The sequence below is a fragment of the Fukomys damarensis genome, unplaced genomic scaffold (genome assembly GCF_012274545.1).
Source record: "Fukomys damarensis isolate Sample0158 unplaced genomic scaffold, DMR_v1.0_HiC HiC_scaffold_32, whole genome shotgun sequence".
Classification (NCBI taxonomy): Eukaryota; Metazoa; Chordata; class Mammalia; order Rodentia; family Bathyergidae; genus Fukomys; species Fukomys damarensis.
The window spans coordinates 18,567,740-18,593,739 of NW_022900944.1; the positions used below are offsets into that span (position 1 = coordinate 18,567,740).

The 26,000-nt window shown below is 39.0% G+C and overlaps 1 protein-coding gene across 2 annotated transcripts in view; it reads left to right on the plus strand.

The window, feature by feature from the left end:
• The first annotated feature begins 6 nt into the window (after positions 1-6).
• Positions 7-26,000, plus strand: part of Prkg2 (protein kinase cGMP-dependent 2) — a 102,071-nt gene continuing 76,077 nt past the window's right edge. For both annotated transcript variants that reach the window (XM_010628616.2, XM_033757938.1), the window contains exons 1-2: positions 7-49; positions 9,401-9,874. In XM_010628616.2, the coding sequence (XP_010626918.1) occupies positions 9,414-9,874 (461 nt within the window). In that variant the 5' untranslated portion in view covers positions 7-49; positions 9,401-9,413. The remainder of the gene's footprint in view (positions 50-9,400; positions 9,875-26,000) is intronic.

Genomic DNA, 26,000 nt, shown 5'->3' on the forward strand with positions numbered 1-26,000 from the left:
ACGCAGGAGACCAGCTGCGCACCTGGAAAGTTACCCGCAGTTTGCCGAGGTTCGCGGGCTGGGGAGCTGGGGTCCCGGGGGCGCGAGGGGGTTGGGGGGACCCGACCGGGCACACGCGTGTGCACGCTTTGCGGTGTGCGCCCCGGCTCCACACCCAGCTGTCTCTTGCGTGTGCTGTTTGCGTGTGGACGTGTGTACGCGCTGCGTTCGCTCAGTGTGGCAGCGGTCGCTCGGTGTCGCGGTTCTCTGTGGCGACAGCAGTCTCCCCCACTGCTCCTCTGGGCCGGGGGCTTGGCGGCGTGGTCGTGGTGTGCGCTCCAGACTGTGCCTCGCCGCACTCTGGGTAGCTACGAGGAGAGGAGCACTCGGGCAAGCACTTTTACAAGAGTCCTTGTAAACTTGTGCGGCTGTCCTGTGTCCCTTTCGGCTCAGTGAGGCGCGTTCACGTTTCTGTATTTCGTGGTGATAAAGAAACAAGAGCCAACAAACGAAAACAAGAGATTAGACACTCTGGAGATTCCGAGGGAAGAGAAATGGGTTCAGGTACAAGCATGAGAAGATTGAAAGCGCGTATGCATAGCAGTTGAGGCCAGAGCTGAGAAAAGAAAGAAACTATGCAGGCAGAAGAATGAGGTCGAAAGGATGACGCTTAGACAACTTGGCTTCCTGATCGTCATGCTGTTCCCATAATTTCCAGGGACATTTTTGTTTTCCTTAAAGAAGGAGAGCAACATACACCTGCTGGCTGCCCGCTCTCGTACACACTGTTCCTTAGAAATTGACTTTTTACTAGTTTCTATTTCACTGCTGGAGAAGAGAGTCGTCCCACATAACATGACAGCAGCTGTTGTCGGTGTCCCCATTTAGTTTTGCACGGTGGGCTATGAGCTGATACGGTGAAGAATTCTCTGGGTATCTGGAGACTGCCTCCCCATTGGAATGCTGTGTAATTAAGAATGAGCCACATTTGAGATAAGGCCTGATCATCTTCGTCTTTTACATGGAATACTTAACTCTGGCTGGGCGGAATCATTAGAAGTGAGACTAACGGGAATCACCTCACAGGAAAAATACAGTTGCCTGGATGGGTGCCGAGTTCCTATAATCCCAGATCGTCTTGCTTCCTGTAGGCTATTTCCTATTTGTTATCTCCTCATGTTCTCCAGGGTTTAAATTTTCTTTCTCATTGGTTGATTATCCTGGGTTTATGGATAGTCACACTGCTGCTCTTCTAAAAACCCTTTGGACGACGTACAATAACTGTCTTGAAGTTCTTGTCTGAGCATCAGCTCTTTCTGTGGTCCTTTGTAATTGAGTTTCTGCCCTCGCTCTTCTGCAAAAGGCTAAACTCACTTCTCTCCCCTCTAATCTCGTTTTCTTTTGACGGGTCTGGAATTTGAGCTGCAGGCAGCTCCCCTCTTGAGAAATCTGTCCATGGCATCTATGACAGTTTTCTTAGATCTCTTGTTTGCACAACCATTCCCTTTCCTTCGTTGTTTGCTTTTCCACCTCCCATGAAAAATTCAATTACCAGTATGTTCATACACAGCTATAGAAGCATTCCTGTCTTTTTTTTTTCTCATTGAGTTTATTGGTGCATTTTAGGGTATACAGCACAGTTACATTCATTATTGGGATCTTGTACCTTTACATGACAGGTCTTGGTTCTCATTTTTTCCCCTCGTCCGTGCCCTCCCTTCACCCTTTTTCCCCTTTTTTAATGGGACTTAAAGTCTTATCTTTCTAGGACAGCCTCTTACTCTGCCGTCTTTGTGTATGTGGATGGTTCCACTCTGATGAGTTCAGGTCACTTCACATTCCCCATGCATAGACCCTGACCCATTGCTGTCCCCATAGGACGTTCTCGTTCTTCTGCCTTCCACCTGTGTCACAGAGACTGGCCTACGGAGGTGCCCTGTGTGTCACGTTAGAATGGGGAAGTATGTAATGTTCCGTGAAAAGTACTACTTTCCTCCAAGCCTTCCAAGATTTAAAAAAGTTGGAATCATTTTGTCTCCTCTCGTGTGTGCATCCATCTGTTCCCTATGTTAAAAGCTTTACCTCATCCCCTCATGTTGTAATACCAGGCACTCTATATCCTTTATTGCTTTAACCAGAGCAATAGCTTCGTACCGCTTCTCCCATCTTCTTTCCAGTCTCATACACACGTAGCTCCTCCCCATCTCTTCACTACCGATCTCTGAGGTACTTCTTCGGCTTTCACTTATGCATCCCTTCCTGCGGCTTACTTTTAGTTCTCCCTTTGTTTTGATCCTCTAGTCTCTCATTTCTTACTGCTTACTAAACTCCTTCACCTTAAATCTCCACAGGTCCCTCAAAAGCATGTCCACAATTAAAGGATACTGTTGCATCCCTCGAATTGTTCTTTCTTTCAGTCGGTTATACCGTCCTTTGGCCAATTGCTACAGAATCAGCTTGCAAATCTTTATTCTTTCTTTTCATTACCACACACATTCTATAAGCTATACTCTGCTGACCTATACCTACTGACTTACATTTCTATCTGTTTCCTGTTTATCTTTTAATGTAGTACTTGATAATAGCAGAATAGAATCTACTAAGTTTGGCAATCAAAATAGAAGATAGGTAGCATTCATAAAATTCACTGTGAACATCTGCTGGTGGAAAGGGGACTTCAAAGCTAGACTCGAGGGTATTTGAAACTTTGGTGCAAAAAGCTCCTATGATTGCATGGCAAGAGAAATTTATTCTCTACATGAAGGGACTGTGGACAGAGCAAACAAGAACTAGATTCAAAACTGAGCCCTAGGTTAGCAGTCAAAAGGCCATCAGAACAGATAACTTTTCTTTGGTACTAGGGATCGAACTAGGGTCCTTGTGCTTGCAAGGAAGGGAGCAGAACCACTGAGCTAAATCTTCACCCCAGGACAGATAACTTTTAATTGTGGCACTGATATGGAATTTACTAGTTACTTACAAGTACAGCTCTGTGTGTTTTGTTTCAGGGAGGAGAAGAAGAAGTGATTTATATATCTAATGATGGTTAATTATTTTCTCAAAATACTACAGTGAGACAAGCTAGCAGTAGCAAAAATGTGATATGCCTAAATTTCACATACACAGAATTTTATCTAGAAGAATTTGTGTAGTTCAACTGTCTGATTTCCAGCCCAACTGTCCATATCATAAAAAAGAACCTGTCATGCTTTTTGTGATTTATTAAAGGAAAGGACGTTGTAGAGTTACCTGTAGATGAAATCTCCATGACAGTGTTTTTCTCCTCTGATTATTATAGAGATGGTCCTTTTTTATTTCTCTGGTTCATGTCATCAGAATAGGGTTGTAACTTTGGGATGACCTTAGTCCTCTACTTATAACTTCTTACTTGGATTAGTGCAAGAGCTTTTAGTTCTTTACTTCTTTTCAACGCTTTTCACTTGGTTCCATATTTATTTCCAAGCAATTATTTTTCTGACAGACAAGTATCACCAAGTAACTTAGAAAAGCTTGGCTTACAGTAAAACCCAGAAACTGTGATGTGGTGTATGAAGTTCTCCAGTGTCTCACCCGGTAGCTTACTCTCTTAGCTTTATTAGTCATTGCCTTTCTTCCACCCATCATGCCTTTTAGCCTATTCCCTGGATGCGCTATCATCTTTTTACCTTCATTTTTAGCATATGTTCTTTTTAAAAAAATTAATAAACTTTCTCTTTTAGAGCAGCTTTAGTTTTACAGAAAAATTGGCTGAAAAAAAGAGTTCCTGTGTATTCTCCCTCTACCAGTTTCCCCTGTTCGTAGCACCTTACGACACTGATCTATTTGTTACCACTGAGCAATCAGTGTTGATAAATGATTATTTTAGACGGAAGCCCTGTTTTACATTAGGGGTAGCTACTTGTATTGCACTTTCCCATAGGTTTTGACAAGTGGATGGTGAGGCATAACTACCAGGACTGTGTCATACAGCTTAATTTCACCGCACCAAACGCCTTTGTCCCTGTGTCCCACTGATTCATTCCTCCCCCTTACTCCCAAACTCCTGGCAACCACTGATCTTTTTACTGTCTTCAAACTGTTTTCCAGAGTACTGTAGAGTGAGAATCACGCAGGTTGTTCAGATTGGCGTCTTTCGCTTAGTAATACAGTGCCTGTATGTCATCTCGTCACTGGTCGCTGTTACTTTCTGCTGTTGAGTGTGATTCCATGACATGGATATACCATAGTTTTCTTTATGATTAGCTCATGGGAGGCAATGGTTGCTTCCAAGTTTCAGCAATCACAAATAAGGCTGCTATAAACATGTTTGTATGGGTTTTAGTGAAGACGTGCCTTTGTTATCAGGCGAATGAACACCAAGAAGCATGGTTAGCTTCAGAAAAAACTGACACCTTATCTTCCAGAGTGGCCGCATCATAAAACATTCCCACTAGCAAAGAGTGAGAGTCCCTAGTGTGCCACATCCTTGCCAGAGATTGGTGGCATCAGTGTTTTGGCTGGTTGCCGTCCTAATCTGAGTAGTGCCATTTCCTTCTTGTTTAATTTGGAATTCCCTAATGTTGCATGACACTGAGCAACTTTTTATGTGGTTTGCCATCTGTAAATCTTAGATCAGGTATCTCTTCAGCTCCTTTGCCTGTTTTTTTTTAATGTTAAGAATTCCTCCTTTATCAGATCAGTTTTGCAAGTACTTCCCCAGTCTGTGACTTTTTAAAAAACTCTGCTCTTTTGAAGAGATGTTTTTAATGCTTAATAAAGCTCAAATGACCAATTTCTCCTTTTATGAATTATCCATTTAGTTTTTCATCCAAAAAAGTCATCATCAAACTCCAAATCACCCAGATTTTTCTCTTATGTTGTCTTCTAGGAGTTTAATAATTTTGGATGATGTGTTAGGTCTGTGGTCCATTTCGAGCTAGTTTTTGTCAAAGATGGAAGGCCTGTGTCTAGTGTTTTTTTTTTTTTTTCATTTTGATGTCTAACTTTTCTAGTACAGTTTCTTCAAGACCATTTTTTCATTGACTTTCTTTTGCTTCTTGGTCAAGGACCAGTTAGTTACATTTTGTAGCTCTATTTCTGGCTTTCTTTTCTGTCTCATCGATGTATGTACTTGTCTGTTCTTTCACCCGACCCTTTATGGTCACTTCCATTTTCCGGACTGTCTTGGTTAGTACAGCTTTTTAGTAAGTGTCAAAGTTGGGTACAGTCAATTCTATGACTGTGTTCTCCTATAATACTGTATTGATTTAGTACTCTGTTAAGAGACAGGGTCTCACTATGCAGTTCAGGCTGGCCTTGAACTCAGTATGTAGCCCAGGCTGGCTTTGAACTTGCTGTTATTTTCCTGCCTCAGCCTTCTGAGTTCTTGGGTTACAGGTGTGCCTCATCATGCCCAGCTTGACTTAGTACTTTTTCGATGAATAAGTTTTTCTACGAAGATAAGTTATTTTTGTGGGGTAAATATTGTTAATAATAATAATAGTAATATTTAACATTAAACACGCTTTATGCCAGGCACTGTTAAATTCTTATGGGTCATCTCATTTAACCGTCTTAAGACTCTAGGTGATGTGCATCTCCTCTACCCTTTTCTCGTTGGTCAATATCTGCTGCAGTGCAGAGATACACTAAGCAAGTGCTCGGACTGGGACTCTTAGCTGCCATTATAATGTTTCCCATATTTACAGATATACATGTAGCTGCGCATACATAGAAATAAGTGTGTGTGCCTGTGGATATATTTATATCAGATTCCAGATGGGTAGAGAAAGAAACAGATATTTTCTAGATCAGAGCCAAGAATTTCGTTTCAAACTGCTTTAGGAGGAAAAACAGACAACAAAGCCCAGCTCCCCCCACACTGACTGCCAGGTGTGAAAGGCTTGGAAGAATCTTTGCAGCAAATTTCATATTTTCTGTGTCTCTTCTATTTGTCATTTGGTGGCTTGAATTTTCTAAATGGCAAGCAAATTCAAATAATAATAAAATTTTATTATTACATAGTCTTCTCTTCTTGCTAAATGCCACTATTTATTCTTCTCTCTCCTCCTTTGCCATGGAAGATTATCACTTTCCCAGTGAATGAATTTTTCTGTTACTTTCAGAGATAATTAGTTAACCTTTACTAGATACGCTATTATCTAATTATATTTTTGGTTTAAGACTTTCACTGTATTATGTGAAAATAAATAGAGGCTACTTGAGGAATCACAAAGATCCAGGCATCCTTGCAGTTCTGACCTGGCTTGATGTCCCTCGAAATGGCGTTTCCTCCTCTCCATCATTTGGTGTGACTTGCTTCCTAGGCTACTCTTATGAAATGACTTCCTTTTCTCACTGGAGGATATAATCCAGAGAGAGCAAAAATTTCCTCCCCAAAAGGAGTACTTGCACCTTTAAAGGGTTATTGTCTGGAAGGTACCCAGGTTACTAGACTTAACGTCCTACACAGAAATAATCTCCTCTGAGTTTCCTTAATGTCAAGACTAAGTGGCTATCTCCAGCCACATATTAAGAGAAGAGCTGCTGTTTGCTTTATGCATGCTACGTGCAGACGTGGCAGGCACGGCAGGCATTGTACTTTACAAACATAATCTTCATAACAACGTTATGAGATAGATACAAGTTTCTCCACTTTATAGATAAGAATAGTAAATCAGAGAAGTAATGCAAAGAAAGCTGGGAGGGGGCAGATGCTTCTCTAACATCCAGGGGCCTGACTCTATTACTCATGTTAAATTCAGTCTCTATCTCCATAGTCATTGCTCATTACATCACGGGCTGCCCTCTAAATATAAGAATAGTTTTAATAACCGGAGTTGTCTGGTTGATGAAACAGTATCCTGTAGTTCACTTCTCCTTGTGAAACAGCTTGTCTTTGGATCTGATACAGGAAACACAGTGAATCTCATTAGGTCTTAAGAAGCCACACACTTGAACTCTGGACTTGAGGACCACCAAAAGTTAAACAGGTTAACTACGAGATTGGACTAACAGTGGGCCACCTGGTACCATATTTATCTTAAATTAGTGACTTGTCACAGGAAAGGCTTGAGGGGGAAAGGGAGACTAGGGGAATGGGGAAAAAAATAAGAACCAAGATACATTGTGCAAAGGTACAAGATCCCAATGATGAATGTAACTGTATTGTATATCTAAAATGTACAAATAAAAGTATTAAAAAATAACAAATTAATAAATTAGTGACTTGAAAAATATTGCTTTCATTTAACCCACTTTGAAAGTCTAAAATAGCTTACAAGATTTATATAGCCTCTAACCTGACTTTATTAAAACCAGAGAATTGTTGATCTTTGGAGAGAACTTAATACTCTTTGACTAATTGAGCCTTGGGTTTATAAAAACTTTTGGATTAGATCAGAAGTTTTTAAACACCATTCATGAAACAAAACCAATTCTAAGCCTTTTCGTAATTACGATGCTAGAAGTGTTTTCTCTGTCAGATTTGACTGCAGATCATTAAAAGGATGTGCCTCTGATATAGCACATAACACTTAGATCTTAGTAAATAACTATTCCATGAATAAATAATGAGATGTTAGTTTAATATTAGCTCTAAATGTGTTTATATTTGATTTTGTTCTTTACAAGGCCTTTTCTCTTTCTCTCTTGGCCCGAAAATGAGAATGCTAGTCCATCAGCCAAAAAGCATGTCTAGAAGATGGCTCACTGTTGCATGTTAAAAATGTGTGCTCATGTTAATTTAAAGGATCTTTTTTCTGCCCTTAATTTAGATTCTAATTTAAGTTCATGCTCAGGTCCCAGTCTAACAGGTTCTGAATTGCTTATTCAAGACGAAAGTGTATCTAGGGCCACTTCTTCAAATTCTAGTCTCTTTCACCTTCTTATATGTGCTTAATATTTAGGAATAGTAAATGCTGCCAGGTGAACAGAAACTTAAAAATTGAATCTGCCACATCTCTGCTATATATTTAGGCAATTCTCTGTAGGCTGATGTTTATGAGTGACTACTTTGAGTCTAAGTTTTATGAGGAATATCCCAGTGTTGCAAGATTACTTTCATAAGAACATTTATTTTTTGTCTGTACTATCTATTTTAGGTAACCTCCATTGGTTATTTGGTTATGTTTGTTTGAAACTTGGAAGTTGTATCACATCCTTATATCTACGTCTTTCTGGTGAACTAGGTCTAAGTACTTCATTTTGATATGAATTTAAATTTGGAAGGCAGGAGTGGCAAGAATATGGGTTATGAAACTTAAAGTTTCATCCTTCCTGCTTCTAGATAATTAGAAGTAATTACTTTGCAAATACTGTAATGCTTCTTAGTTATGACTATCAAAGCTGCATTTGCAAAAATATGAAGCTGAAATACATAGCCCAAGATACCAATAGCCTTATGGGAATTAATCAGAGTAGTATTTTCCAAATTTCACCAAGATGAGTTTGCTTTTTATGATCTTGCTTATATGTGCTTATTACCTATATGTATTTACATTTAATTTTACTGAATTGGCTTAGTAAGCCTAAAATACCTAATTTAGCTCCTACTTAAGTAATATCAATTTGTGGTGCTAATTGTTTATATTTTCAGAAAATGTTGAACTAAATAAGCTATTGAGCCAGGAGAAGATAATTCTGAATCAACTAAAATCATCCCCCATACTTCTATCTGTTATGTCCTGAGACTTACAGGGTTAGTGGTTACTTGGGGCCTACACTAAGGATTTCTCAACTGGAGAAAAATGGCACCTCACAATATAGGTCAGCATGCTTTGGACAGCCTTGACTTTAGGATCTAAAGTAAGGAATGTAGAAGAATCTCATGCCTCCATTTCCTTCTAGAGACCACAATCCAGAAGTTTTTAACAGTAAGCATTATCAGAAATACAACACTTATTATAACTACAGCAGGAGAAAAGTGCTAATAAAGCAACACCAAGTCTGCCTCCACCTTGCACAGAATGCAGATGTATTATTTTCTAAATCCAGGGAAGCTTTCTTACTGTGGAGTCACACAGGGAGCTGTGAGAGTTGCGACATTTCCAAGCCTCTGTTGCTGTAGCTGCTCCTTTGCGTCTCATCTTTTGCCATGCTGACATTCAAACTGCAGTCTTGTTGTGATGCTTTTGACAGCTGTCCAGAGAGAATGACCAAAGAGAACAGCAGGTAACCCAGGCTGTTTGCGCAAAATGCTTAGGTGCCATACTTGTGCAAAGGAAGAGGTGGAATGAACCCAAATGCCAGCTCCTTCTCTGGGAGGGATAAAGGAGATAAAGGAAGTCAGTCACTGGTTTTCGTTCTGGAAGCATGCGGGGAATTTATCGCTCATCTGACAGTGATGACTGCTCTGCTTCTATCTCATTGGAAGGAGAGGAGAGGGGGGCTGTGGGAAAACGGAACTCCATTCGGTCATTCTCAATTTTCTGCACTTTCTCAGGTCCCAGGGCAACATGGGAAATGGTTCCGTGAAACCCAAACATTCCAAGCATCCAGATGGCCACGCTGGGAACCTCAGCGCTGATGCCCTGCGGAGCAAGGTGGTGGAGCTGGAGAGAGAGCTGAGGAGGAAGGATGCTGAGATCCAAGAGCGAGAGTACCATCTGAAGGAGCTGCGGGAGCAGCTGTCGAAGCAGACTGTGGCCATTGCTGAGCTCACAGAGGAGCTCCAGAGCAAGTGCATCCAGCTGAACAAGCTTCAGGATGTGGTGCACGTGCAGGGAGGAAGCCCGCTCCAAGCCTCCCCAGAGAAGGTGCCTCTGGAGGTGCACCGGAAGACCTCGGGATTGGTCTCTCTTCACAGCAGGAGGGGAGCGAAGGCAGGGGTGTCTGCTGAGCCAACAACCCGGACCTATGACCTCAACAAACCCCCCGAGTTTTCCTTTGAGAAAGCGAGGGTCAGGAAGGACTCCAGGTAAGCAGTTCCCAAGTCCTCCTAGTGCAGATGGCTTTATAGAGTGGTGTTATGGAGGAACGTACTGAATGCCAAAGAGTGTGTCGACTCTCAGATTTGGACGCAGAAGAGCTTCCAAAGCGGGTTTATTTTGTAAACATATCTCGCACTAAGTGGAAGTTTTCCCCGAACTTTGAGGTTGAGGTAGTAAGATTTGTATGTATAGGTATAGAGCCAGATGCAACTGAGGAATTAAATTCACCGATAGTCATTTCCATTATTTTGAGCACCTAGAAGAGTGATGAAGTAGTTTTAGGCTGTCTGTACTTTTTACGTGTACACTTTTTATTTCTAGTGGAATAAACATAAAAAGTGTACCTCAATTAAAAAGAAATATGACTGCATATAGCAAAAACAACACTTCTCTCAGCAGTTAGTCTGTAAGCATCACCAGAGAGGAACTCGCTGGAGGCTCAGAGGAAACTGACTTCATTCCTTGTCTCCACCGTTTCTATTGAGCAGGACTCTGCCAGCCACTGTGTGAGATACTCAAATAGACACAGAGGCCTTCGCATTCGAGAGATGTGCAGTGACTGCAGAAACAAATAAACACTGTGTGATTGCTTGCTGGGGTTAGGGACATGATGAAAGTGTCTGGAGTGGGGGCTCAGGAAAGGAGGCAGTGAGAGCAGGATGTCGTGAAGGCCTGGCTGAGGTGTGACCTGCAGTGCAGATCTCAAGGGCAAAAAGGAACAGGGACTAAAAGGGAAGGAAGGGCCTGTCAGGCAAAGGCACTCTTACAAGGCAGAATTAATTTGGAGAAATAGATTTGTTTCCCTTAAAATGTTTAAAGTATACATGTAATGGTTATACACACTTGTAGGGTACAGTGTGAGGTACAGTGTATACATGTGGACACAGCCTTTCCTGTCCAAATCGGGGCGATTAGCGTTTCCATATCCCTATCATTTCTTTATGTTTGGAGCAAAAATTAGAATGTTAAAGAACATATAATGTGTGAGTGTCTGTATGCGTGTACATCTCTTTTGTGGCGAGGGTTTGTTTTTCCTCAACAGTTAAAATTGATTAGAAATGTGAGTTAGGGCCCCTTTGCACATTATTTTTGAATAAGTAAGTACTTACTAATTGAAATGAGATACTTTGGCTGATAATGTCTTGATTGACACTGGATCTTTGTTGCAAAATGCAGGATCTGTGAATTAAATCAAGTTTTGATTTATTCACAGATACAAGTAATAGAAATCGAGATACAAACATCCAACTTACACAAATAAAAATGATTCCTTTTGACGAAATTATAAGGGGAGGTTTAACTCTTCAGTTTGTTGACAGCAGTTGGTGCATAGTGAATGATCAATAAATACTTGTTAAGGAAACTAGTCGTACTGGAGTATTAATCCTACTATTCTGTGGTTAATAGTCCACTTTGGGAGTGTTTTATTAAGTCAAACGTTTTGTTATCAGTTGGTTAGAAAGGTGTTATCTATTCCCTTTCAAAAGTAGTATGAATTTCTTTGAAATAGTATGAATTCACACACTGTCATTTAATTTTTAAAAATTGATTATCACCCTGGTGTTCTTCGTGGTATATTAGAACATACAATTGAATTATATATTACACATTATACTGCAATGTATGTATGCAGAAGTACAATATTTGCCCTTTACTGTTTTAAATAGCAATGTGCTTTCATGTGCAAGATAATGTGTAAGAAAATTTCTTAGCGAGTCATCTTCTCTGACTCTCCCTGTATATGCTCCCAGATTTCTCCTCTTGATATGTTCATTTACTTTTTAAAAATATTTATGCTCATCTTGATACTGCACTTGATCTTAGCTGGAAGGCCGAGAAGCGATTTATGCTCATCGGGAGAAAAAAATGCCATTCTCCTGGTGCTGAATAATCTGAAATAAGCATATTCCTTTGAATTTCTTTTACAGAGCCTTCTTATGGCTCTATGTTTGCAAATGAAGTAGAACATGGGCTTCATTGACTGGTTTGTGCCTCAGTTTCCCTTGCAAAAGTACAAATATCTCTCTCTCTAGGTCTGAAATAACTGGTTAAACACAGTTTGGAAACTTAAATTTTTAGTATTTCAAAAGTGCTCAACATTAACAATTCATCTTTCATTTCCAAGTAGTTTTGGTTTTGGAAAAAAGCCAGAAGTAAACTTTGGGTAGTTTTATATCTTTTTTGTGCAATCAATCAAAATTCTTTTGAGAAACAACTTTTTAGAAGTTAGAGCATTAAGAAGAGAGGAGTGTCCTTCCCTGATAAGAGGACGATGCCCAATAGCCATTGGTATAGCTGCTTTTCTAATAGCACTTACAGAAAGTTACAAAAATTAAGATCCTTTGTCAAAATGGATTCCACATTTATTCTGAGGGTCTCATAATTTCCTTGTGGAACTGTTAAAAAGATTCCTGGATGAATTTAAGACTAAACTTGTTCCTATATGTATCAACTACATTTTGGATAAAGTTCATCCTCCACATTAGGACAGAAAACCATTCAGATTCCATATTTTGGAATGATAGAGCTGGAATTTGAGGATTCCATTTCAACAATTCATGAGAAATTAAAACTCCTGATGTATCAGTCTATAATTTTCTGAGTCTTCTGGGCTCAGAGTTACCATGAATGGTCAGTGAGTTGCCTCCCCTGCAAGGCAGCTCCAGCTCTTAGGTTTGAAGGTGTAATTTAAATAGTCGCACTTCCATGCTTTATGTGCAGAAACTTACATAAATGGCACTGGGGAATTCTGGACATTTGCTTGAAAAATTCCAGGGTCTGCTTTTTAAGATTAGGTTCTAAAATAATTCAGGGATGTCTGGTAGAACTTTTCTGCAGTGAGGAAAATGTTCTATAATGTATGCTGTCCAGTATGTAGACAACAGCCAGATGTGTCATAAGCACTCAAAAAATGGCTAGTGTCATTATCCAACTGGATTTTCAATGTTAATAAATTAAAAATTTAAATAGCCACGTGGGTCTAACTATATTCAATATTGTGATTCTAGATTATATAGTCCAACTGCTATTGTATGAGATGAGAATTATGACCTAGTGGAGTTTGGGGGCACTTTATAGACAACGTAAGACCAGTGTAAAGTTTTGGACAAAGCAGAAAAGGAGAACATGCCTGTGAGATTGAGCTGGGCGCAAAGTGGAGTTGCTGTGAAGCTGCAGCAAACCTGCCTAGTCATTTGTGGTGACCTGTTTTTTCGTGCTAGTGGACCATTTTAAGACCTTCAAAGACAGACAGCTATGTCGGCACACAGCCCATTTCTATTACAGGCACTTGGCTTTGTTGATGTATTCACTGTAAATCACTAGATAAGTCAGAATAGTGCGGTCTATCAGATGTTCTGATCTCTGATCTGAAATGAATATGGTGGACATCAGAAGACTCTAGACCTAGAACCTTAGACTTTGTTCCATGCTACCCTCCGTGCTGGAGAAGCCCAGCGGCAGGTGCAGGGCAGTGGCAGGAGGCACCAGGAAAGGTGGAGAGTGAAGATTGGGCGCTGAGACTTCTGACTGAGATGAACTCTTCTCTCTCAGGCCTACCCTAGTGTTCTTAGATCTACCACAGGAGTGAGAGGCCTCCAGGCAGACAGATCTGGGCAGCACCTCCCTGAGGAGGATGTCTCCCCTTGATTGGGAGTTAGATCAGTGGTGCTTCCTGCTGCTTCCATGTGGAGAAGAGCAGGGCCTGCCCAGTGGTTTCCAAGAACTGCAGCCTCTCAGCTCAGGACTGTGAGAAGATAGCACAGAGAATGGGTTTGACCCACCTGTGGCCCAAACTGTGGTGTATGTGGAGGGCACATATGGATGAATACAGTGCTTCCCAAGGCTGAACCCTCGAGGTAAAGGAACAAAGAGAAGAGCTCAAATAACATTTCTGTCTCAGACCTGCTGCGAACACCAGGACAGCCATACATCCACAAGTGAGATCTTTCACTGAAATCATGTTTCCTGTTTGTGAAGGTATTGTTTAGCAAACTTTAGCATTGGCAGAGCAGAATTACCAGCTCGTGCTGAACGTCTGGCGGAGCACAGGCAAATTAATCAGAGACATCTGGCAAGTAACTGGTATGACTGCCTTTTTGTAAGAATGCTTAAACTATCATTTGAAACTATTGTTCTTTCATGAAAAGAGAGGATAAAACAAAGACGTGCCATCTGACTTCAAATGTTGCCTCCAGTTTTAGGAAGAACAATTAGTTTTATTTGTCACTCCCACCCAGGAGCAGGGTAGGTAAAAGTGGAAAATGCTAGTGAGTCATGCCTTTAAGGAAGATGTGGAGAAGGAGGGAGGAAGAGTATGTTGTTATTATTTGTGCTTCCTTTGTAAAGCAGTACTGAGCCTTCGAATGTGTATTAGAGAAATATGTTTCCTTTATTAGATAGGAAGGTTTCTATGGAAAAATTGTTACTAATTTTGTATGAGCCACCACCCTGAGTGCTTTACAAAGAGAATCATGTAATTCTCACAGCAAACTGGCTTTATCCCCTGCGAGGTACATATAAGAATACGGAGGTGCGCAGAATGGAACCTGGATTCAAAACCAGAGCACCTGCTATCTGGGTCCATTCTACTTATAGAGATGATTTCGTTTTCATCATGAAAATTATGAGAACTTTTCACATATCAGTTGGGAAACCTTGCAAAAAATTAAATATATATAATTAGAAATAGAAAGTTTTAAAATGCTATGATTAGAAAGAACTCTGCTATTTTTTCGTTGCTGTTGTTTTGAGACAGGGTCTCGCTATATAGTTCAGGCTGGCCTTGAACTTACTATATTCCCCAGGCTGGCCTCCAACTCTGGGTGAATCTGCTGCCTCAGCCTGTAAAGTTCTGGGATTACAGGTGTTCACTACCACGCCTGGCTTCTGCTATTATTATTTCCCCCTGAAAATGGTGCTTTCAGAAAGTGCTGTTCTGGTACCAGTGTGCAGTAGAAAGGAATTTTTTCTAAGGGGGTGGGGGTAGGATTTCTTTTTCCACGAAGAGACTTACATGCTGCTCTTTGAGAGGCTCCATACCTTCTTTTCATACAGATGAGTAAAGATTTTTGGGAGTATACCTATAGATACTTACTCTTCAGCTGGACGGTTAAAAATTGGGTGAATATACTGTTAAATACTTTGTCTTTAGTGTGAATCTTCAAAAAAGCAAAACAATGAAGCTGTCTTGGGAGAAGACAAAAAGTCCAATTGTGTGGTGGTCTGATAGCTCGAAGCTATGGGTGAAGGCAGCTAGGTGAGCTAGGTGTTTAGTGAAAGTTGTCGGCATGTTTGAAAACAAAAGGTCATGTTTTATAGCAATGATTGCATGTAGACATCCAGGATGGAACCAGCTCCCAAGGCATGGGACTAGTAAAGGAAGTTGTCAGTTACCTAGTAGGTGTTTACACTACATTAGCAAATAGAGGCTGGACTTGCCTAGGGCTGCTGTTACTTTTCCCTGTAACCAAAAGTGGTGAGGTATAGACTCATTGGTCACCTTGCTCAAGGCTGTATGCGGTGTTGATGGCTCGTTATCCCGGGTTTTCTACTGGTGAGGACTGTCTGCCACAGTGTACAGTACGAATGGTCCCCTGGGCTGTGCCACCAGGCTTGGGCTTGTGGGGTAGCTGGGACTGGTTGAGTGGTGCTGTTAAGCTTCGAAGGAAGGGAAAGGTAAATACCCCTGGGGAAGTCTAAGGAGCATCTGGAGTCAGTTAGGGAAGCTTGAGCATCCCGAGAGACTCCTGGCAGCTGGCCACTCCCTTTCTTCCTCCATCCTATCTGTCTTCTCTCCCGGAGTCACAAGCCTCTAACCAGTGGTGGTGAACCTGTGGCACTTGTGCTGCATGTGGCTGTTTGTTGCCATTGAAAGCTCAGAGGATCTATGGGTGAGGAGTCCAGCAGTGCTTTACTTAGGTCTTCTGATCACACCTCACAAGAGAGCCATCAAAGACTCAGCTAGCTGTGTCCCTTTTTAAGGCTTTCCCAGGAAAGGGGTCCTCTTTCAAACTCTTGTGATTGTTGACAGAATGAAGTTCCTTATGGTTGTAGGACTGAGGTCCCCCTTTTCTTGCACACCCTCAGCTGTGGGGCGGGGGGGCTCTTCCGTCCTTCCCGCAGGCCTCTCACCACAGGGCAACTTCTTTTTTCAAGGTCATCTGGAAAGTTTTTTTATAAGACAAAATCTTAGAAAAGGCCTGGGGTGTCCCTCCCATCACTGTTGTATTTTGTTGATGAGAAACAAGTCTCAAGTTCTGTCACCACACAAGGGAAAAGATTATAGGAGAATGTGAAAGCGCGGTTAGAATTACAAGGGCACCTTGGAAGCTGACACATCGTGCCAAGCTCCTGTGCGTCTCTGAGGTGAGGTCTCTGGTTAAAAATGGTGGCCATATGCCTGTGTGAAGCCACGCGTACAAGACCAGAGTCTAGCCCATCCATGGTCAGAGCAGTTTTATTCACAATAGCCAAAAGGTGAGAACTACGCAGTGCTCATTGATAGATGAATAGATAATGAAAATGCAGTGTGTCCACAGTGTACATACAGTGGGGTATGTCCACACTCTAAAAAGGGGTTCTGACCCACGCTACAGCACAGATGAGCCTTGAAGACATTATACTACATGAAATAAACCAAGCTCAAAACAGACCAATATTGAATTATGTCACTTCACATACACAGGGACTTGAAGCGGAAGAGAGATTACCAGGGCAGGAAGGATGGAGGAAACTGCCAGAGTACATAACAGGTACAGAGCAGGGGAGATGAGAAAAGTTCCGGAGGTGAATGGTGGTGATGGCTGCAAAATAGTGGGGACAAGCTGAAAGCTTCCAGACGGTGCACTTCGAAATGGTTAGAATGGCATATTTTATCTCATATATATTTTATCACATCTTAAAAAGCCATCCAGAGTCCTAGGGCTGATTTGAGTGTGTTTCTAGGTGCCTGGTTATATTTCAGTTTCCAGACAGGCTGATGGGAAGAGGAGAATAAAGACTCTTTCCTTTTTTGTATTTATTGTATCTCAAAAGAGGACAAGGCTATGTCAGAGTCTTGTAGGAAACATTAATTGATCACTGTTAATCAACTGTCATTAATTTACTAATATTCATTAGTGATGAGTAGTCAGTGATTAGTAATCAGTGAAGGTGTATTCGAAGTCCAGGGCTATGGAAATAGAGAGGAAGGTAAGACTTTAAACTCTTACTGAATTTCATGTCGACAGCTGTCATTTGTAATCTTCAGTGTACTTTGTGATCACCCGGGGAATATAAAATACTGATCCTTGTGTCCAGCTCCAAAGGAGTCTGGTTAAATTGGTTAGAGGTGAGAGCCCAGGCATCTGGACCTATAAGACCACCCCTAACGATCTGAATGTATGGCCAACATGGAGGACCATGGTGTGGTAGGAACAGGCCTCTCTGCATTTGACTCTGCCGAGTGTAGTCTGATGACCCAAAGGAAGACTAATTATAGACCTTTCAGAAACTATTTACCTTCCATACCTAATTACCATGCCCCACAGTGATGATTATGCATATCATTCAGTGTGTCAGATTAACTTCCTTGTAACTCGTGGTTGTTTTCCACGTTTCATTATTGAGCTCTGTTCTTTGATTCTCAGGGGAATAGGGTGACCTGCAAAATTTTAAAAGAGAGGGAAGTGTTTGTTGTGGGCATGAAGGAACAGCAAATACAATTAAATTACTCGCATGCTTGATTACATGGGCAGGTGAGAGCGTAGACAGGAGAGAGCCATGCTTGTTTGCTGATTATCCGCAGAATGACCTCTTCTTTTCCTTACTGGTTTCCCCATTTCTAAACCCGTGCTTTCATGAGGTGTTTTGTTGTTGTTGTTATGGGTTTATTTCTCAAAAACTTTTTATTTATTGGCAGGGACAGGAACTAAAGAGGTGTTTATCCTATTTATTATCTGTGTCTTATTTATTAGGTGCCTGATATTTTTAATCCATACTCTTGTCGCTGTACCCATATTGTTTAAACGAAGATAAAGAATGTGTATATCCTTTTGCTTTCTCAACTTTGATGAGGTTTTAGTATAGGGCGAGTATGGTGCCAGACGTCAGATAGTAAGTGCGTGGAAGTAGTAAGCTGCACCTTTGAAGACCAGAGTTTCTTTGGAAAAATTAAAGTTTATGTCACACTTAATACTCTAAGCCGTAGGTGTACACAGGAAAAAGGCACATAGTCTACCTGGTGGGATCAGAAAAACTCCTGTGAAGAGGAAAAATCTCAGTCTGGGTTTTGAGGGATGAGTGGGCTACAAGGAAACAAAATGGGCCAGTGCATTTGGGGGCAGGAAGTAGTTCAGTGGCCCTGGCAGTAACACAAATAAAGGCAGGTCTTAATTACAGAGTTTTTATACCTGTTCTAACACTTTTTAACTTCCTGACCTACGGTACAAGCTAACTATGACATAGCTTAACTCTTTCTGTGCTGTTGTTAGCACTTTCTGTTGTTGGCTAGTTTAATTCTCACTGAAATTTGGTAGACTGTGTCTCCTACTGTTTTACAGATTAGAAAACTTAGAGGTTAAATGATTTGCCCACTGTTTCATGGTAAGTGGCAGAGTTTGGAATCGGACCCTCCCAGGCCAACTCTAGATCTTTTGCCCTTAATAAATATGCCCCTATTATGTGCTTTCTATTTGTATATACAGTATAGCCAAGCTGTGAAATGCCATACAAGTAAAGTTGTTACAGGGCCTATCCTTACACGAATTCTTGGTAGATTTGAAAGAAAGCAGAGGCTCCTGGCCCCTGACTTTTCACCGAGGCTTTTGCAAAGAAGCTTGGGAGATAACTAGTGGATGTGGCAAAAGCAATGAGAGCAGAGGCCCTTAGGACACATGACCCAGGAGGACTGAGGGCTGAGCACAAGAGCTTTGAGGAGTGACACTTCCTGGACCAACTTAGAAGAGGGTAATTTATTGCTTCCAGGAATGTTGACTGTGCAAGTGTGTGTTTAAAGGGATTACAAGAGGATTACTGATATGCTTCAGGTGGCTGTGAGATAGAGCTGTATTCCTGTGGAGGAACTTTGAACTGAGTACAGGGCCCCAGAAATGCCCTTGTTGCTCCGTGGTTTCTAAATCTTTCCACTTCCTATTTTCCCCCCTGGAAAAACATATTATTACTATTTCCATTACCAACTACTACTATTACTACTTATTATTTACTGGAACATTAGTAAGTTCATACACATAATATTTTTTATGAAGCAGGTATGATGATCCTGTCCTCATCACAGATGAGTTGTCTAAAATCCAGAAAGGTTTCATGAAGATCATGAAGCTCTGAAATAGCAGAGCTAAAAGTTGAACCTAGGGTATTTTGGTTCCCAAGCCAAACACATTTTTTTAAAAAATGATTCTTTTTGTTTTAATTATTTAAATGTTTAAATTACTTAATTATTTAAATTAGCTTATTAATGTACACAAGTAATAAAGTGAGTACATCCATGAAATCACCCAACGTGGCCTGAAAATAGAGCACTACTGGTGAGAGCCTCAGAAGCCCGTTGTGCCACTGCTAACCTCTACCTCTACGCATCAAACACCTCAGAGATCACTGAACTCTGCACTACTAGGTCCATTTCTGCATGCTTTGGAACTATATTTTAATGAAATTATACAGTGTACTCTACAGACTCTGGCTTCTGTTGTTCATATAGCGAGATCCATTTGTGTTATTGTATGGGGCAGTGATTTATTTTCTTTGCATATAGTGTTCGTGCTTTATAGTGCTATATAGTGTTATTATGACTAATAAGCTTTTATCAATTTTTCTATTGATGGACATCTGGATGCTTCTGGTATTTGGTAATTATCTGCAATGCTGCTAGGAACATTTTTCCTCATCTTTTGTTGCATATATGTATGACATATATAATCCTAGAAGTTAAATAGCTGGACAATACATTATTTCTAAATCCAAATTTAGCTGGGTGTGGTAGCACACTCCTATAATCCCAGCACTTGGGAGGCTGAGGCAGGAGGATCTCTGTGAGTTCGAGACCAGTCTGGGCTACATAGTGATTTCCAGGTCAGTCTCAACTACATAGTGAGACTCTGTCTCAAAAAAAAAAAAAGAACAGCTAAATTCAAATTTAACATAGATGCCTGTGTTAAACAATTTTCCAGAGCAGAAATATACTTCACCAGCAATTTGTGTGCGTTAAGTTCCTCCATTTACTCAACAGCATTTTCCGCTGGCTGTCTTTTTCATTATCACCATCTGGTGAGTGTGTAGTGGTATCTTGTGCTTTTAGCTTGCAATGGTAAGTACTTTTCAATGTATTTTCCATTGATGTCTCTTTTTTCCCTCACAGCTCTATGATACAATTGTTGTCATACATTGGATATCATCTCTGTGTATTGAGGCCAGTTTCTGGACTTTGAATTCTGTTCTAGAATTCCTTTTTTGCCCATCCTTATGCCAGTAACATAATCCCATTTATTCTGATTAATAATAATTCTTGATATCCATTGCTTTAAATGTTCTAGCTTTGTTTTTGTTCTTCATTTTGTAAAGATCTTCTTGAGGTTTTTTTATTGGCTATAAGAATTTTAGAATCAGTCCGTTTTCATAATTTTACAAAGCATAAATTAGAATTTCATTGAACCTGATTAGTTTGAATAAAGATGACAATTTAAAAATGTATTCATAGGCTGGGGATTTAGCTCAGTGGTTCTGCTTCCTGCTTTTCAAGCGCTAGGTCCCGAGTTCAATTCCTGGTAACAAAAGAAAAGAAAGAAAAGTATTCATTCAACTACAAGCATAAGGTATCCCTCCATTTATTTAGATTTTCATTTCTCCTAATCATATGTTGTACTTTCCCATGTAGATATCTTATCTATCTTTGTTAGATATAATCCTATGTAGATGATTTTTTAGCCTATCTTAAATGATGTCATTTATAATTTTTTACTTTTAATTATTTGGTGCTGGAATATAAATATATAATTAGATTTGAACATTGAATTTATATCCAGTGACATTGTTGAAATCAGCTGTTAATTTTGATAACTTACCTGTACATTCTTTTGAGGTTTTCCTATACCCAACTATGTCTTTTGGAAAGAACGGCAGTTTAATTTTTCTTTTCCTATGTTTACTAGTTTGATAATTTTTCTTCTTTTCCTTCTTTGTTGAATTTGCAGAGATTTCAGTTTTGGGCTGAACTGATGTTCATTCTGGTATCTAGTGTAAAGCTTTCAGTGTTTCATAGTGTAATATTTTCTGGCTTGGTTTTATTTTATAGATATAAAATATGTTTAATCAATTTAAGATCTTTTATTGTTAATTTGTTAAAAGCTTTTTAAAGTTTAAAAATCAGTACAGGTATGTAATTTTATCAACTAGTTTTCTGCATCCAAGTAGATTTGCCATACAGTTCTTCTATTCTTTTTATGTGGTCAGCTTTCATTTTTATTTTACATAATATGACTTTTTAGTATAACACTATTGTGACACTATGAGTTGGGAAAAATTTGCTGTCCTATTTTTTGGAAAATACTTTGTAAAATTAATATTTTTTAAATGTCTGGAAATTTTAGTGGTGAAGTTACTTGGATCTAGAATTTTCTAAGTGGGATAGTTTTTATTTAATTTCTTTATTGCTAATTAGATTTTCTGCTCCTTTTGTAGCCTGTTTGGTGCATTGTAGTTTTTTAGAGATTTTTTTATTGCTTGTGACTTTTCCGAATAGTTGTTGATGTTATCCACTCATTTTTCGTATCTTTAATGTTTGTAGTGATGTCTCCTTCTCATTTCTACTGTTAGTCGCCATACTTCTCTACTCCTGTTTCTCCCCTCAACACTTTGTCTTGCCATGAATTTATCATTTGTCTTTTCAAAGAAACTATTTTGGGCCATATTGATTCTCTTTATTTTCCCTTCCTTCCTGCTTTATTATTTTATGTGTCCTTTTTTATTTCCTTTCCCTCTTTCTTGGTTTGCTTGATTTGCTTCAATGTTTCTAGGATTTTGAGATGGGCACTTATGTTTTTCTTTTATAATCTTTACTCCCATATGTTATATCTACTTGATATTAAAATTTTGTATCTAAGCATCATTTTAACTGTATTCCACACATTTTTATATGTTGTTTTATAACTTTTTAAAAATTTCATTTGATTTACTTTATGATTTAATCTTTGGCCAATGCACTGCTCTATTCACAAACCCTTGAGGACTTTATGATTATTTTTGTTATTGCCTTCTAACTTGTTGTTCTGTATTCAAAGAACATACTGTGTTATTTCAGTCTTATAAAATTTGTTGAAACTTCATTGTTCTTTAAGTTTCACCATTTGGCAAATTTTCACAAAGGTTGATTTACCCTTGAAAATGGTGTGTATCTTGAATTCATTGAGTAAAGATTTAAAATATTAATTAGATGAAGAGATTAAGTACAGTTGGATAGTCAGTTGTTTAGACTTGGTTTCTGTATTATTTTTGTCTGTTTCATTAGTTGTTTGGATGTGGTAACATCTTCCAAAATAATTATGGGAGATTTACATATTTCTTTTTAAAATTTTATCAGTGTTGATTTATGTATTTTGATGCTGTATTACCATGTGCATTTGTACTTAAAGTAAATATACAAGTATATATATGTATTTATACCTATATATGTACCTATAGCTACATAAATGACACACACTTGGTATTTCCATTTTTATTATTCTGACAACCTTATCTTCTAGTTGAAATATTTAGTGCATTTATAATGTAATGTACTTTAATGTTTGATATCTATTTGTTCCACTTCTTCAGTTTCTTTTTTATTGTTATTTCTTTTTCTCCTTTTTCTTTCCATTTCCTTGGAAACGTGTATTTATACCATTTTATCTTTTTTAGCTTTTTAGTTAAACATTCTTTGACTAATCTTTCAGGGGTTATTAACATCAGTGCTATATTAAAATTCTAATAGTACTAGAATTAGTACTTTTAACAGTGCCCCTATTTTAAATTCTGCTAACTTCTTTTATTTTCTCTCCTTTTATTTTCACTTGCATTTTTGACTGTTTCTATACATTGATTCATCCTGTACTTTATACTTTATATTACTATTATTATTCTCTTATAAAGACAATCTTCATTTAGTCACTCACATGTTTACTTCTCCTATTGCTCTTTTTACCTTCTGTTATCTGCTTGTTTTCACCTGGAAATGATGGAATTCCTTTCCCTCTGGAACTCTCGCTGAATTATGAATCTTTTACCAATGGGAAAACATTTTGAAAATCTTCATTTTGTTTTCATTTTGAGAGGCTGTTTTCACTGAGTAAAAGCTTTTAAAATAGACTCTGTGAAGCAGTATGAAGATATTCTACTCTGTTCTGTTTCTGTTATTCCTGTCGAAGAGTGATTAGCCCTTTAGTCATTTATTTTTCTCTACTTTTAGGTGTTTTCTCATTGTATTTTGTTTTTCAGCAATTTAACTTAGATATCACTTTAATTTTACTTATTTTGTTTCAAGTTGGAAGTGTATCTTATTTTTGATTTGATGTTCTTTCATTGATTCATGAAAACTCTGGATTTTTTTTTTTTTTGAGACAGGGTCTCACTATGTAGTTGAGACTGATCTGGAATTCACTATGTAGCCCAGGCTGGTCTCGATCTCACAGCGATCCTCCTGCCTCAGCCTCCAGAGTGCTGGGATTATAGGCATGCGCCACCACGCTTGGCTTGAATATCTTTTCATGTATTATTTTTCCCCAAATTATTTTCCTTTCTTCAGTGGCCTGGATTATTCATCTGTTCAGCTTCTTTATCTTTCCTCATTTGTCTCCTATATTTTCTGTTTTCCATGCTATAGTCTCCCCAGTCTTCCATGTATGTTAATTGTACCTGTGTATCTTAGTTTCTAATCTTTTTCAGCTTTCTTATTAGATATTTTTCCATTAAGTTTATTGGTACATTTAAAGTAAACAGAATAGTTACATTCATCACTGGGATCTTGTACCTTTACATGATACATCTTGGTTCTTATTTTTTACCCATGCCCGTGCTCTCCCTTCACCCCCTTTACCTTTCCCTATTTACAAAGACTTTGTTTCCATTTTTTTCCTTTTTTCACATTTTTTATTTTCCTTTCTCATTAGATTCAAAAGCTGTTTATCATGCTTTAATCCCCAGTTGCTGTATTTTTCAGTATTACAATTTCCATTTGTTGTTAAAAAGATTCATGTTCTCTGCTGACATTCATTTTCTTCTTAATTTTTTTAAACATAGTGATTACTGTTTTGTTAAGATCCATTCCTAATAATATTTTATCTATTATAGATCTTATTCTACTGTCTTTTTTTCTTGTTCTTTAGTCAGTGGGTTTTTCTCTTTTATGCTTGGTAATTTCAGATGTCATGTCAGATATTCCTTATGAGAAACCTTTAGAGAAAATTCGAGTGTCTGGATTTTGTTAACTTCTTACAGAAGAGATTTTCCTTTGCTCTGGTAGTCAGTTACACTGGGGACAAGTCACTTTAATCAGAACAGTGTATTGTTTTATTTTCTGAGGATGGAGAGTGGTAATCTCCTTTGGTTGTGCTCTTTTCATTAGTCCTTTTTCGTAGTTTGCAATCTTTCAAATAGCCCACCTGACATCCCGCGTGTTTATCATGGTTCCTCCGTCGTGGTGCGCCTTGAACACCAGCTTCTGTTTGCTTCACGTTTTGATAAAGTCAAAACTCAAGCAAAAAGTTCAAGGCCAGCCAGTCATCAAATGTCTTGAAGGGAAAAGCCTACATGAATACCAGGCTCATGATCTGTGGTAGGTCCTAGCTCCTCAAGTCATCCCTGTATTGATAGCCATACAACGTTTTCAACAGGTTTTTATCTGTCTTTTTACATATATCCCTCTCTGTCTCATCATCATGTGTAGTTATTTCATGGGAGCAGAGAGAGTTGTGTTGATAATATCTTGTTTATCCTAATTGTAGGAAAAGTTGCAAAGTCCATTTCCTTAGTTGGTACCTTACACGGCCCTTTAATAGGACAAAATGAAGTTAAGATAGATAAGATTTACTCACCATAGAATTTGTAATCTAGTTTATAGAAAAGTTCATAGAGAACTTTTCCAGTAGTAGACTATTATAATATATTTATACACTAAACTAAATTATGGGCTCTTGGAAATCTCTGAGATGATGAGCATCTTAAAATTAATTTTTATGTCCTAAGTGAATGCTTGGTAGAATTTTTCAGGTAGCATTGTTATGAATAGAAGTATTATAGTCAGTTAGGGTAGAAGGTAAAGATGGCATGGGCTGCAGCATCTGTGTAGGATTACGAGGGATTCCTCAGTGGATGCGTATGATTTGAATGGGATGAGGAGAGAAGAAACAAAATCATGTCAGAGAAGAAAACATGTTCCAAGCCTTAAGCTAAAGCTGCAAGACGTAGGGGCCAGTGAGGATACCAGTCTACTGTAAGAAAGAATGTGTTCGAGGTGAGAAGTCCTGGGTGGATAAGGTAGAGCTATGCAGTGGCAATGAGAAATATTAAATTATGGGATATTGACTTTCTTCTATAGGCAAAGGGTAATTTCACAGTGTTTCTATGAAAGGTTAACAGAAATTAAACCAAAAAAGAAATAAAAAGATATCAAAATGTGATAAATTGGTTTTGTACAGATTTAATGACAGACTTCTTTGTAATTCTAAAGTGTGCATTATGAATTTCCCACACACTTTTGCATGTAAAGAAACAGTGCTTCTTGGAACATGCTTTGGGAAATAGGAGCGTATGGACATCAAGGAAACTCTGCCTGGACTGTTGACCTAGCACAGAAAGTCTGTGGGCTTTTTTGGTAATGTTCACAGTTCTACCACTTGCATCTCAAAGATTATCTAATGATGAGATATGCTCAATATATGTTGTGTTGATTTTAGTGGTAAAGGAAGAATGAAGTTAGGGTGAAATTAGAATGAAAGTTTTTGGCAGTTTTGCTTCTAGAAAGATTAATCTAATAATATGGCCCAAGATGAGCTGCAAAGAAAGAGACTAGATGCCAGGGATTTAGCTCACTGGTTCGGAACGCAAGGACCCGAGTTCAATCCCCGATACCAAAAAAAAAAAAAAAAA